The 14269-nt window shown below is 34.8% G+C and overlaps 1 protein-coding gene across 1 annotated transcript in view; it reads right to left on the bottom strand.

Annotated features, from left to right (window-relative positions):
• Positions 1-14269, bottom strand: part of DNAJC13 (DnaJ heat shock protein family (Hsp40) member C13) — a 101333-nt gene that overhangs the window by 40397 nt on the left and 46667 nt on the right. The window contains exons 21-30 of the mRNA XM_014451402.1: positions 13258-13361; positions 12231-12390; positions 10975-11037; positions 9109-9210; positions 7513-7617; positions 6538-6740; positions 5386-5470; positions 3117-3271; positions 2350-2395; positions 168-322 (exon numbers count right to left, since the gene is read on the bottom strand). Of these exons, the coding sequence (XP_014306888.1) occupies positions 168-322; positions 2350-2395; positions 3117-3271; positions 5386-5470; positions 6538-6740; positions 7513-7617; positions 9109-9210; positions 10975-11037; positions 12231-12390; positions 13258-13361 (1178 nt within the window). The remainder of the gene's footprint in view (positions 1-167; positions 323-2349; positions 2396-3116; positions 3272-5385; positions 5471-6537; positions 6741-7512; positions 7618-9108; positions 9211-10974; positions 11038-12230; positions 12391-13257; positions 13362-14269) is intronic.

Here is a 14269-nt window from a genome sequence, read left to right as displayed (position 1 = left end):
TTAAGGTCACAGTAATTTTGTCAAATCATGTCAAAATTGATTTGACACCAATGACTGCTGTAGCTTTAGATTATGACACTAGTAAAAGCAGTTCTTTTAATAAGAGTCAAATCAGACAGCAAGGGGCAAAGATTCTGAGTATAAAATACAATCAACTGAGTACTTACCTCATTTCACTGCTCCAGATTGCTTCTGGTGTGTCAAATTCGCCAAGAAAAATCTCAGAAAACTTTTCAGACTCATAATTTTCTAAATAACAAACCATAGCTTCTGGTAGGATGTGCCCAAGTATACTTCTTTGAAAAATATCTTGTCCTTTTGACTTTAAAACAAAACAACATGTAGTCAGAAACAGTAAAGCTATGTTTCAATTTTTTGGCGAACATTTAAGAAAACTAGAAAAAATTGCTTTTGTGCTTTGGAAATTTAGATAGAAACATGGCAAAATGTGAAGTGAAATGTTTTTGGTTTAAAGTGGCTTGACAAGCTCCAAGGTGAACTAACACCTCCAGCCCTGCAGGAGTCTTAACCTCCTCAGGTGCCAGGGCTGCCAACTGGCCTTTGGCCATGAATAATAGTGATGGACAACACAGAAAGATGTAAAAGACATTAACATCAGTTATTCTGTGTCACATTGCTAATTGCCGTTTCCACCTGTACCTGCTGCTTGTTTTCAAAAACAAGTAAAATTAGTAAATCCAGAAAATCAAGATCTTAAAGCAGGGATGGGAAATATCGGGCCCTCGGGCCATATAAGGCCAACAAAATCATTTGGTCTGGCCTTGCCAAGGCATTAGGGGTGAGTTAATTAAATGTTTGACCAAATATATATATAGCAGGCTAATTTTTAAGTTGATAATTTTATACAGCCTGCAAGTGATGTTATAAATACCCACATGGCCCTTGGCAGAAAAAAAGCTTCCCCAACCCTGTCTAAATGAGTCTGTTGGCATGAAGGGTGGCTAGGACTTAGATGAAGAATTCCTATTCAAAGTAAGTATAATTAACTATATTAAAAACTCCATATTGTCTGGCTGGCCAAATGGAGTCAGGGTAATGATCACACTTAATCATACTAAATTTTTAAACTCATTTTTTTGCCTGATGTAAATAAAATCCTAAAGACAATAAGAGCTTCTCTTATTTCCTTCTAGGCAAACTGAGGACATTTCATTTCTTTAGGATTTGGCAAAGACCCAGGGAAAAAACCCAGACATGGTTTTATCACTTATTGCAAAGAAAAATTAGATTATGAATATTTTCAGGCCTTTTGCTAATAAAAGCCATAAATTTACTATCTGTTAAACTTTTAGATTGCTTGTTCTGGTCTTTACAATACTATTATTTAGTAATTCCTGTATCCAAAGTTCTGTTATAAAAAAACACTTTTGTTGTAGTTATTCTAAATATTGTTAGGTGAAATGATATGCATAGTTTCTCATATAAAATTTGAAAACATATGAATAACTGCACCACAAAAAGGAATAATGCCCAAAATGCTTAAGGCTATATTAAGGTGGTATCATTAGGAGCAATTTTTGAAATCTTTTTTTATATTTTCATTTTCCATTTGTATAAAGTTGTGAAAATGACACTGGCATGAACATCACTTTAATATTATCAGAAAGACAGACTATTTCGTATCTTCACTGGCTACTCTATAAAACATGCAGTTTGGTCTAGTGTCAAAGTGGTCTAACATTCCTTGGTTAGTCTCCTAAACAAATGGTCTGGTTTTGGTTTATTCTTATGCTCTTAAGAAAATCTGAAAACCAACGCTCCATGAAAAAAGCCTAACGAAATTTGAAACACACTTCAGTCATGTGTTGACAAAAATATCTCTGCAAATGTATATTTAAAGTTTCAGGTTGAATAAGTCATCTTTTTCTAGATTCCTTCTTTCCCTCCTCAGTAAAATGGCAAGAACACTTGAAAGCGCCTAAAAAATTAAGTAGCTTTAAAAAAGAAATCACCTCCTTGGAATCTGAACAAAAGGAAGTTTAAGTCATACTGAATGTTAATTGATATATGACTCTGGTATATAATGAACTATTTATGAAAATTAATCCAAATTTTACACAAAGGGAACAAATTACATTCGCAGTGGTGTTACATTATAATCCACATCTTCAATTTCCAATATTAAGTCTAATGGGCAACATTTATTCTCATTTAAAAAATATTAGCTTAGACTAATGTGATGTACCACAAGGGACTGTAAAAATGGACTAAAGTAACACCTGCCCTCACGTGCTCCTAACCCAGTAAACACGCACAGCGCAGGAAGCTTTGTTGCCAGCACGTCTTACCCCGTGTGAAACATGCATGAAGAGGATTCACCTGGCTTACCTCCTCTGACTTGAAAGCCTGCTTGGCATGCGTGTGCTTCAGAAATCTAGGGGAAAAGATTACTGATCAGACACAGGAACTGATTTAGATTTAGTAACCTTAGTTTTTTTTAAAGATGAGGTCTTTCTATATAAGTAAAAGCCATAAAAGGCAACTTGTAAATCCAGATCGCCAAAATGTTTAATTTCTCATTAACACAAGAACTTAAGTGAACAGAAAGGTTTTTAAACTATGGTCATATTGAGATTAGATAATAACGTGAAAAGTTATCCAATTTTTGAAATTATTTATTTTTATTCTATTTATTGAGAGGGAGAAGAAAAGAGAGAGGGAAACATCGACCTGTTTTTCCACCCATTCATGCATCCACTGGTTGCTTCCTGTATGTGCTCTGACTGGGGACCAAACCTGTGACCTTGGCACATCAGGACAATGCTCTAATCAACTGAACTACCCACCAATAGCACAAAGTATCCAAATTTAAGAAAAAAAACAAACATAAATTTGCATGCACAATAGGAATATGGTTACATTAAATATGTATATTAAAATATTAGGTGGTAAAATTCTTATGTTAGATGTGATAAAAGTGGTAAGTGGTGTAATACTAAGTAGCTTTCCCCTATTTGTCTAATTTCTAAATTTTCAGACATATAAACTACTTTTATAATGAAAAGTTTAATGAAAGCAATGTTGTACACACACACATATCAATTCATGTACAATTCAAACAATAATTTTAAATAGATTATCATTAGAGTTCTTACCGAGCCACAGGAAGCACATTGGAACCTGTATACATCATGATAAAGAAAAATACTCCACTAAGATAAAGACGAGGTAACTGTGGGTTATCTTGCATGATATGGTATAACAAAATAGCAACTTTCTCAACAAGGATAGGGTCAAAGGTCAGCAGTAGCTAAAAAAAGAAATAAAATGTTTTTGTTATTGGGTTGTAAAAAAATTGCAATATCATCATTCATTTTAGGTTTATGTATTTCTTGTACTGAGGTTACAGTTTCTTATATGCAGTAAGTTACAAAATAAAAATCCATGGGATTCGGTAAGCTTGTCTATCAAATGTTACTAGTAAAAAAAACACCTTAAAACAAGAATAAATACTAGCTCAGATTAGGAGGTCCAAGTTTTAGATTCAGATATGAGATTCTAAAAAGATTTGAAGATGATTCATTTCACAATAGTTAACGCAGAGATATAAAATATTAGAATTGATCAAAATTTATTCAGAAAAAGTCCAAATATGCCGGAAGCTGTTTTGTCATGATTATAGGTAAAATTGTTTCTTGTGCAGGAATCTTATGACAAAAGAAAAAAGAAAAGCAGCTACTCTTTGGGTTATTTTCAGTTGAGTGGATGTGAAGCATCCCCCAAAGAAGACTTAAGAACTCAAGGAGTAGAGCAGAGAACGCCATCAGCAAAACAGCAGTACACAAGAGATCTACACAAGCAGGTAGAGGACAGGAGGGTAACCAAATATCAGTAGGTCTCTAGAAATCTGAGCTGGCAATACTAGCATCTGTGATCACAGTAATGAATAAAAAATAAAAATCATACAACGTTGCTAGAATACTTGATAAAGAAATTTAGTAAGTTTTAGCTTAATAAAAGTGGCATTTCAACTTTCTATAAACAATTACTTCCAAAGAATCCCCAATTTGATGTCAAATGTTATTAGTAAAAAAAATAAATTTAAAACAAAAGTACTAGCTCAGATTAGAGGTCAAAATTTTAGATTCAGATACGAGACTATTTAAATAGCTATGTCTTTAAGTAAATAATTTAAATTTCTCTGTATTTTGGTGTCTTAGTTGTTCAAGAAGGTGTTTAGTACTATGACATATTTTTTCAAGGATAAGTCAAGATATAGTAACACAGGATTTTCCCTAGTGTTAGCAGTAGCTGTAACATAGGACTTGATAACACTTTTAACAAAATATGGGAATTAGCAGGCAAAATCCAAAAATATTTGAAATTGTGACTATACTAGAAGACATAGGACATTTACTGGTATCTTAGAGGCATCTAAGAGCAGTCTAAAAATTCTGAAGCTATTTCCAATGGTAAAACTGGTGATTGCTCTTAAAATCAAATGAAGTAAAAAATCTGTACAAACTAATATAGATAATGTTCCTGAAAACTACTACTGCCTAAATGTGCTTAGCAAGATTAAGGTCTTCCAGAACACAGAAAATTAAAGAAAAACAAACAGCTTCTCAAAAATATTTTTTAAACTCAGTATTAAAAAAATATAGGAGGCATATATTGTTAAAAGGAACTACTTTTATAACTAAAATTCTTCTTTTAAATAACTTTAATTATTTAGATATTACTAAAGATGTTTGGTTAATTAAAATAGATCTTTCCCCCACAAAGTTTCACGTTATACTGACCAAATCTGTTAAAATTTGTTTTTTAGTCATCTTTTCCAGGCCTGAAATTCAACAGCATTTGCATTTACTTCTTTCCTTTCAGTTTCATAGGTATTGGAAAAACATTTGAGAGAGTTAGATTTTCCGGTACTGTCCTTCACCTACATGCCGAGACGTTCCAGAATAGAAAACAAAAACCTCTCCCACCAGCTCACACATACAGCGCACAGTCCTCTTGGCTGGGGGATGGGGAGGTGGTGGAACAGAAGGAACAGTAACTGCAGTGCACTTTCACTTAAGAAATGTCCACAACAGAAAAGCCCACAGCAAACCATAGTACATCACCTTTAAGTTATTATAGTGGTGTGATTATAAGAATGGATAATAACTACAACCTTTTGAGAATAATTCTGGAGTCTAGAGTCTTCCCATATTTACATTCTTGGATACACAATCTCCCACAGTTTATTTAGAACATCAATTTAATTAGCAGTAAGTGTGAAGTAAATGTAATTTGGGGTTCAGGCTTTTTGAAAATGGAATAAACTACAAAGAAACAATGACTGGGGCTCCTAGTAAAATTAAATAAGAAAAATGATTCTTAAAATAGTATTCCTAATTTGGTAACAGAAGAGTAACTCACCTGAATAATATGGGGAAGGCAAGCATTGTCTGAGAGCAGTCTTTTCACTCTGGGTAAAGGCCGAATGATGGCATTATCTTGATCTCTAGAAAATATTTTCTAAGGTCAACTTTTAATATTTTCATTAAAATTTATATGATCAGAGCATATGACATTCTACTAGGCATGAAGCATATTACCTTACTTTTTTTTGTTAATGAAGACTAAGCTCTCATACAGCTGGGAACATGATTAGGTATTTTGGTTTAAATCTATTTGGCTGCTTAATATGACTTCATTTCCTTCCATAAGATTTCCTTGAAAAACAGTACCCTAGAAGAGCCAGAGACTCTTATTTATTATTTAATTGATTAAACTTGGTGTTGTCTAACACTGTCAGCGGAGATTCCCCGCAAAGGGCATATCAAACTATGTCACATAAATTTAAACCATTTACCTACTCTCAGTATTTTCCAAGTAAAGCCTTAATTCAATGCTACATTATTCTAACTACTATTTATGTCACTTTAAGTCTGATCTGAATTTTAAAGAGAACTGGAACATGAAAGCCTCAAGTGTTATAAAAATGACAGTTCCTCAGTAATTTCCATCACAAATATCTGTAGCATAATAAAATAAAATGATGTACATGCAAATATTTTATAAAGATTAAAATGTCTCATTCAAGGGGCATAATTATGATTGTTACTGGATAACAAAGTCTCACCTTCACTCGTCAGGTGGGGCAAGATGTGAGCCTAGACTCATGTTCCTGTACCAGGAGTGGCTAACCTGACAGGTCAGGAGCTGGCACCTACCACTGTCTACAGACTGCAGTGTGCTTATTTCAACAGTTTATACCTGATTCATATAAATGGCAACTGTTACTATTGCTAGAAGACAGCTAGCAAGCCTCAATATCATTATTTGTAGTCTCTTAGAGAAAGATGTTTTTAGCTACTTTACCAATATAATTTACAAATTATTTCTTTATATCTTTTTTTTAAAAAGCTCCAAAATTCAAAGCAGCATTCCCCCAAGGCCACAAATGGAATACCGTTGCTTTAAATCACCAAAGTACTCCCATGCCATGACAGAGGAAGCATTTTTACAAATGGGGAGAAGATGATTAAGAGTCCCTGGTAACCATGGAAATGTTCAATTACATTTTACCTGCTTGGAAAATATCCACACATTGTGATCAACATGTTCAATATAAGGGTAGCAAGGTCAGTTTCATTTAGCACAGCCTGTCCACTGGCTAACAGACACCACTTAAGCTGAGGGATTGCCTGTAGTGGTCGCCATCCATCCATGCCTTGAGCCCAGCATCTGGTCTTTGCATTTAACATTCCTTTGGTCCACAGTTCTTGCATCTAAATGAAAGCAAGGCATCATTATTACAGACAAATAAAGCAAAATGAAAGGGTTTGCAAATGCTTTCTATTTTATAGTAAATACATACTAAACTATGAAATAAACATATAAGTTCACTATTAAAGAATAATAGTAAACTTTTGTTGACAGGCCTTTAGGAACCCAAATTTGGCTACTAATAAGAAAATAACCATTTAGCTGGTCAGCCAGTGAGTATAAAGAAACACTGGAAAAAATTAAAACAGTAGGCAGAATGTAAAATGACCAAATTATGCAAACAAAAGGCTTGGTGTTCTATAAAACTCTTTGGCTAAATTCTGAGCCTGGGAGGCTAAGGATGGGAGGGCAGAATCAAACATCAGCAGATGTGAAGAGAGAAATTGCCTTTGGACTATACAGGCAATTTTTAATAAATTTCAGGCTGCATATTAAAACATCCTATTCATCAAAAAAGCTTTGTAGTTTAACATAATTATCAAGGTAACAACTGTTACATAAAATTCATTAAAAGTCTGAGTGCTACCTCCATTAACAACTGCTTTTAAACACTAAGGTTTGAAGACATCATTTAATATGTGTGAGTGTGTGTGTGTTTCTCTAGAAATGCAAACCATCCAATCCTTCATGTGGAAATGGAAAGGCAGAGCCCTTGGAGCTGATGACACTAATTCAAAATATAGCGTTAACATATTCTAATATCTCTGTGTGTACTAAGCACAGGGAAATAAGAGAGGCTATGACTTTCATGAAAAATTTCTCTGAGACACATACCTCATGAAATCCATACGGGCCACTCCTTTCTTTGTCTGCACTGCCAAAGTACCATTCCTTTTCACTCTCTCTTTTCATATCTGGAGCAGCTTCAATTACATTGCTCTAAGTTTTAAAATAATTTAGTTATTTTTTAAGACAGAAATTTAAGAGGGTAATTTTCATAAAAAGTTACATAGTACTAATTTCTTGGGTTTTATTCCTTTAAAAATTCACCTAAATTTTTAAGAGACCTTATTTTAAGAGGTAAGGGTTAAATGCCTAGCCTAATAGTCCAAAAAAAGTGACTTGCTTTCTAAGAAGCATTAGAAGTAAATGGGTTCTACATTCACTTGAAAATCTAAGCTAAATTCAAAGATATCTACATTCCTGATGGTCCTTTATAAATTCTCAGGGCACTAAAATTTTAGTAGCAAAGAACACTGCAAATAGCTATAAAAATAAACATATACCATTAACCTTAAATCACAATGCTCAAATAACTAAAGTTCTTCTTTTGAGGGAAAAACTCATTCCAACTAAAAGTTTCAATAAGCATCTGATCCAAGAATTAAAATGCTGACAGGAAACTTTTAGTGGTTTTAAACACTTAGTTTCAATCTATTACCATCACTACAGGTCACTATTATATAGTTTTAGTTATCAATGTTTATAAAAATCTAAAATAGAATTTTATGTAATTAGTATATTTTATTAAAACATGGTTTTTAAGTACTCTCATAACTATTAGCTTTCAGTTACTCATATTGAGAAGGATAACAAAGTGGTCAAGAGCACAGACTTCTGGGTTCTAACTTAGGCTCTGTTCCTTACTCACTGACCTTGGGCAATATACCTAGCCTCTCTGTTCCTTAGTTTCCTCATCTGTAAAATGGGAGCGTTGTTGGGGATTTAAAGGGTTAACATATTATGTGTACCAGAATAGTACCTGGTACACTGTCATGCTATACAGCATCACGATTACTATTATTCATACCTGATAACAGAAAATGCAATCATCTATTCAAGTAGCACTTCTGTCCACACTCTAGCCAAAATTTAAAATGATACATTCTCCTGCACTAAGAGATTAAAGTAAAACAAAGCATAATACAGAAAGGAAAGAAAGAAGGGAGGAAGGGAGGGAGGAAGAAATGTCCCATGAGCTAAGTAAAGATCCCTTCTGTAAATTAGGTATCAGAAGAGGCCTTTCAGCAGAGACTGGCAGCTCTGTCCTCTTACTGGCTGGTTTTGAGAAGGTCCCCAGATTCAATGTATATTCTTCATGGCTGTCAATGCTACAAGTTCTAGTTACATAAATGGTGAACCTAAAGGTTGCATTGCCTCAAAATAAGACACTAGCAATGTAGTTACTTTAAAGGATAAAGAGACATTGAAAAAATAAAAATGAATCATCACTGTCCATTTCGGATTGTTCTTACAGTTATTTTCCCATTTTTGTGTGACTTAATCTCCCCTGTATTAGTACTATACTTATTGGAGCAATACACTTTTAGCCACATATACTGACGTATTTTCAGATTTTTATGATTCTTTTGATCCTAAAAGTATATTTCACGGATGTAAAACTCGTAAAATCTACATAAGAATACATACTTGCAGTGGTACCGTAGCTCGGCTTACATGGAGATGTGCAAGGGTAAGTAGGTCCACAAGGATTCTAATCCCATTTGAATCCATGAGATCCTTAACATTTTTCTAGGAGACAAAAACATTTTTACATAATCTAAAACCTTTCTCTTTAATATGTACTACTACCTAAAAGGCTCTCAACGAAGAGAATATTTAGAATCTGAAAAACTTAACATACAAGTGATACTAATTGATACTTCCAGAATTTTGTGTTCAAGGAACATGAATTTAGACAAAAATAAAAAAGGCTAAAGCTATATTACAAATATATCACATAAAAATATTTTTCTTAACCTATATTCTGAGCAAATGAAACAAAATAAAAATAAGCAAACAAATGAAAGGCTGGCAGGAATAACACCCATATAAACTCTGGTACTACAATTATCCTGCATTTTACAAGGCCTTTTTGTTAATAAACAAATTATTCTATAATCAGAAATAAAATCTGGCATATTAAAAAACTTTTAATGTTCCAGTATATTTTTGTAAACGTAAGATAAAACTAATAATTTCTTAGAAGTTAGGAAGAGATTATAATTTCAATTAAATTTTCTTAGGACTTATTAATTACACTTCATTTTAAAGCATTTGCATTATTTACTAAAGGACTAAAACTAAACAAGTTAATATTAGTATAAAATTTAATTTAAAAGAAACCTCAAATTTTATTTCAACATCATGCATTTGTGAATGTTATAAATATTACAACTATAAATTCCTGTGAGAAACCAGCACAAACCGATTTAAATGTCTTAAAAATAAACTATGAAGAGCTAAAGTAACTTTTTATGTCTTCAAATTACTTGAAAATGTATAATGATAAATCAAGATGTATATTGATAAATTAAAGTTTCCACTTTCTAATGGACTGACTATTCTCGGGGGGGAAAAGGGGTGTGGGGGGTGCGGGAAGAGACGGGACAAAAATCGTACACCTATGGATGAGGACAGTGTGGGGGAGAGGGTAAGGGCAGAGGGTGGGGTGGGAACCGGGTGGAGGGGAGCTATGGGGGAAAAAGAGGAACAACTGTAATAATCTGATTAATACAAATTTTAAAAAAATTTTTTCCACTTTCTGTAGAGTATTTCACTTTCAAATCTAATCCTAAGGATTCCCTAAAGAAAAATCAGCTAGCGATTTCAGCCCTCATTATTCTTCACTAAGATAAAATTATCATTAATCAGTATCTGTAATGGTAGGGTAGGATGTATAGAGAATATTTGACAAACTTTTCCCTCTAGAACAGTGGTTCTCAACCTTGGCTGCACATTAGAATCACCTGGGAATCTTTTTAAAATATATATATATATATTTTATTGATTTTTTACAGAGAGGAAGGGACAGGGATAGAGAGTTAGAAACATCGATGAGAGAGAAACATCTATCAGCTGCCTCCTGCACACTCCCTACTGGGTATGTGCCCGCAACCAAGGTACATGCCCTTGACCGGAATCGAACCTGAGACCCTTGAGTCCGCAGGCCAACGCTCTATCCACTGAGCCAAACTAGTTAGGGCTGGAAATCTTTTTAAAATCCTGATTTCTGGGCCTCATCCTCCGGAAATTCTGTTTCTTTGTTACTAATGTTGTAGCCCCACCCCATAACAAAGAAACAGAATTTCCAGAGGATGAGGCCCAGAAATCAGGATTTTAAAAAGATTCCCAGGTGATTCTAATGTGCAGCCAAGGTTGAGAACCACTGCTCTAGAAGCTTTCTGATCTAAAAAAATTACCATGTCTGGATAATTAACTTAAACTGCAGTAATTTATCTTTTTGTTACACACTCATGTGACTTTGGAAATAACATTTATGCAGAAATACTGTACCTTATTAAGGATCAACTTGTTAAGGAAGAGGATTAATCTATCTCGTTCAAGTTTATCTGTGCACTATTGAAATAAATGAGAATTTAGTCAGAAGTGAACAGAAACACAAGTTAGATGTTACCATCACTGGACAAGATCAACCAGCAGCCAGTAAGAAATAATGTCATCTTTTAAACATTAAGAAAATCAAAGATCAATTATTAGAAATCCTCCAATGTTTTGCATTCTCTGCAATTTTATATAACTTCTCTCATGTCCCTAGATATGCGGATATTTTAAAAGTCATAAAGAGATTACTTCAACATACAGCTTTAAGAATATATGTAAAAATTAAAATAAGTGAATTAGCTCAAATAATACCTTGAATTAAGTAAAAATTTCAAATAATTGATTAATGATGTTTCACATAATCACATCATGATAAATACAAACAAGAAGGAAAATGTATCTGCCTAAAATACAAATGCTATGCCACAAGTACTCAGGTTCACTAGAGTAACTGAATTAGAGTGTGGTGTAACAGCAAACAATAAGGATTTTCAGCTGGTTATATTATTTTCTAGGTATGTTTTGTGACCTTACTCAGAATCAAGTTTCTAATCTACAGCTGAGGCAATTATAACAAGCATTGATGGCCATTTGCAAAATTGGTGAAATGGTTCTAAAGCAGTTCTCTAAAATTTAAATTGTTAAGTATAGAAAGAATGTAAACACAAATGAAAAAAAACAAAGTGTACACACTGAAGCAAGTAGGTAACACTCAAACTTGAGCTGCGCCATGGATGACCTGATCAATTTGTTCTTTCCTCCTACCATGCTTAAGTGTTAAATGACAAACTTTCTAAAATAAAAAGGTGCTAACTCACTTCCATTTCATTGGTTATCACTATAGTGCTGAAAAGATTTACTAGCTCCACACTTCAAAATTTAGTATGCTAGCATCATTTAAGATTTTTCCAAAATGGAAAACCAAAAGTACATAAAACTCTTTACACACCTGTCCAGCTCATCCATATTTAAAGATTGACAAAGAGGTCGCTTAAGTCGTTCAAAAGCAGCAAATGAAAAAAATAAACAAGTACTAACCCATTAGTCATTTCCTACTCATCTATAAGTATAATATAAATTACAAAAAAAACTCATGCAGAAAGTTATGGTAGCAAGGCGATCAAACAGAATTTAAATGTAATATTGAAAATCTAAACATGTACTGCAATGACACTACCAAGTAGCAGTTTCCTTAAATGATATCTTACCCTTTCTAACATTCCAATGATATATCGTGTATCTGTAAAAGGTCCTATTTCTTCATGACATCTGCCATAAACAATAGCAAGGGCTTGTAAACATAGACACTTCATGTTTACTTTTGGGGTGAGCAGGAAACGATGATAGAGCTCATTGAAAAATTCATACCTAGATTTAAAAAGTTCACAATAAAATTAGCCATGAAACAGTAAAAACATATATACAGTATGTTTTAAGATTACCAGTGGATGCCTAAAAACCAGATAGTAACAAACCCTATATGTTCTATGTTTTTTCCTATACATACAAACCTATGATAAAGTTTAATTTATAAATTAGGCACAGTAAGAGATTAACAATTACTACTAATAAAATATAACAATATAGTGTAATGAAGTTATGTGAACATGGTCTCTCTCAAAATATCTGATAATGGAGGTGGTTACTAAGTGACTAGTGGGCAGAGAGCAAATATAATCTATAATAATAAAAGTGTAATATGCAAATCAACTGAACGGCCGAACAGCAAAATGACTGTCCAGAGGACCATGCTATGACACACACTGGCGCCAGGCCCGCCATCGACCCATGATCACCCCACAGAGGGAGGTCCAGGCCACCAACCCTCAGGGCAATCTATGGGGGGGAGACGGGGGGACGAGGAGGGGGAGGGGTCTCCATGGAACCAGGGAACTGGGGGTGTGTGGCAGCAGATGCCAGGCCAAGGCAGGTGCGGGGCCGGGGCTGCGAAGCCGGCAGCCGGGGAAAGGAAGGCCTACCTTGCACAAATTTTGTGCATCAAGCCTCTAGTGTGGGTATAAAGGACAAAGGGATGATTTATGGGATGGTGCGGGACAGCACAAGATTTTACCATGCTACTCAAATTGTGCACAATTTAAAACTCATGAATTGTTTATTTCTGGAATTTTTCATTTAATATTTTCAGACTGTGGTTGACTGCAGTAACTAAAACCACTGAAAGTCAAACTGTGGGTAAAGGGAGACTACTGTAACAAGATAGAAAGACTAGCTTACGATCTCTTAATTGATCCACTTTCTTCATTCTCATCTTCTTCCAATAGTAATCTCAGATAATAGTCTCCTATTTTGATTTCCTCTGCCAAGCACTCATATTTAACCTTATAAAAACAAATTACATTACTTTACAATATATTTTTGGCTATTTCCACATAATCATTTCTTAGATTCTGTCAGAGCTTTTTTCTTTTCTTGATAAGGCAGCCTTTAAATTAATAATTTCATAATGAATTATCTGGTAATTCATTATTACTAATGTAACTATTTCAGTTAAATGTTAAATCAGAATTACACACCAATTTTATGAATGTAAAACTTGCTGATAAAAATTCACAGGACTACATGGTGTCCATGAAGGCTTAAGAGAAGGAAGAATCAAAATACCTTCAGAGTATAAACTGCTTCATTCCCTTCTTACCTTGCCATGACCAAGCAAGGTGTAAATGGTCCTGCACCACACATAAGTTTGCCCAACTCAGACAAGCTACTTCAGGTCTTCCCTCATCTCCCAACACATCAACTATATATCACTTTATGATATAATGTTTTACAGTATTCACTGTCTGCATGTCAAATCACCCTACGCTACAAATAAGAGGTGACATACAAGACAGAGCCCATGATCAGAATCTGAGGTGGCACCAGAACCCTTGTACACAGGCTGCTTATACACTGTTAGGCTATTATCTATATACTAGTGGCCTGGTGCACGAAATTCCTGCACGGGGGTGGGGAGGTGTCCCTTAGCCCGGCCTGCACCCTCTCCAATCTGGGACATCCCTCTCACAATCTGGGACTGCAGGCTCCTAACTGCTCACCTGCCTGCCTGCCTGACTGCCCCTAACCACTCTGCCTGCTGGCCTGCTCACCCCCAACTGCCCAACCCCCGCTGGCCTTCTCACCCCCAACTGCCCCCCCGTTGGTCTGTTCACCCCCAATTGCCCCCCTGCCAGCCTGCTCACCCCAACTCCCCGGCCCCGGCCGGCCTGATTGCCCACAACTGTCCACA

Source organism: Myotis lucifugus, unplaced genomic scaffold (genome assembly GCF_000147115.1).
Source record: "Myotis lucifugus unplaced genomic scaffold, Myoluc2.0 scaffold_8, whole genome shotgun sequence".
Classification (NCBI taxonomy): Eukaryota; Metazoa; Chordata; class Mammalia; order Chiroptera; family Vespertilionidae; genus Myotis; species Myotis lucifugus.
Note: the sequence above shows the minus strand (reverse complement) of the source record. Positions and strands in the feature narration are given on the sequence as shown.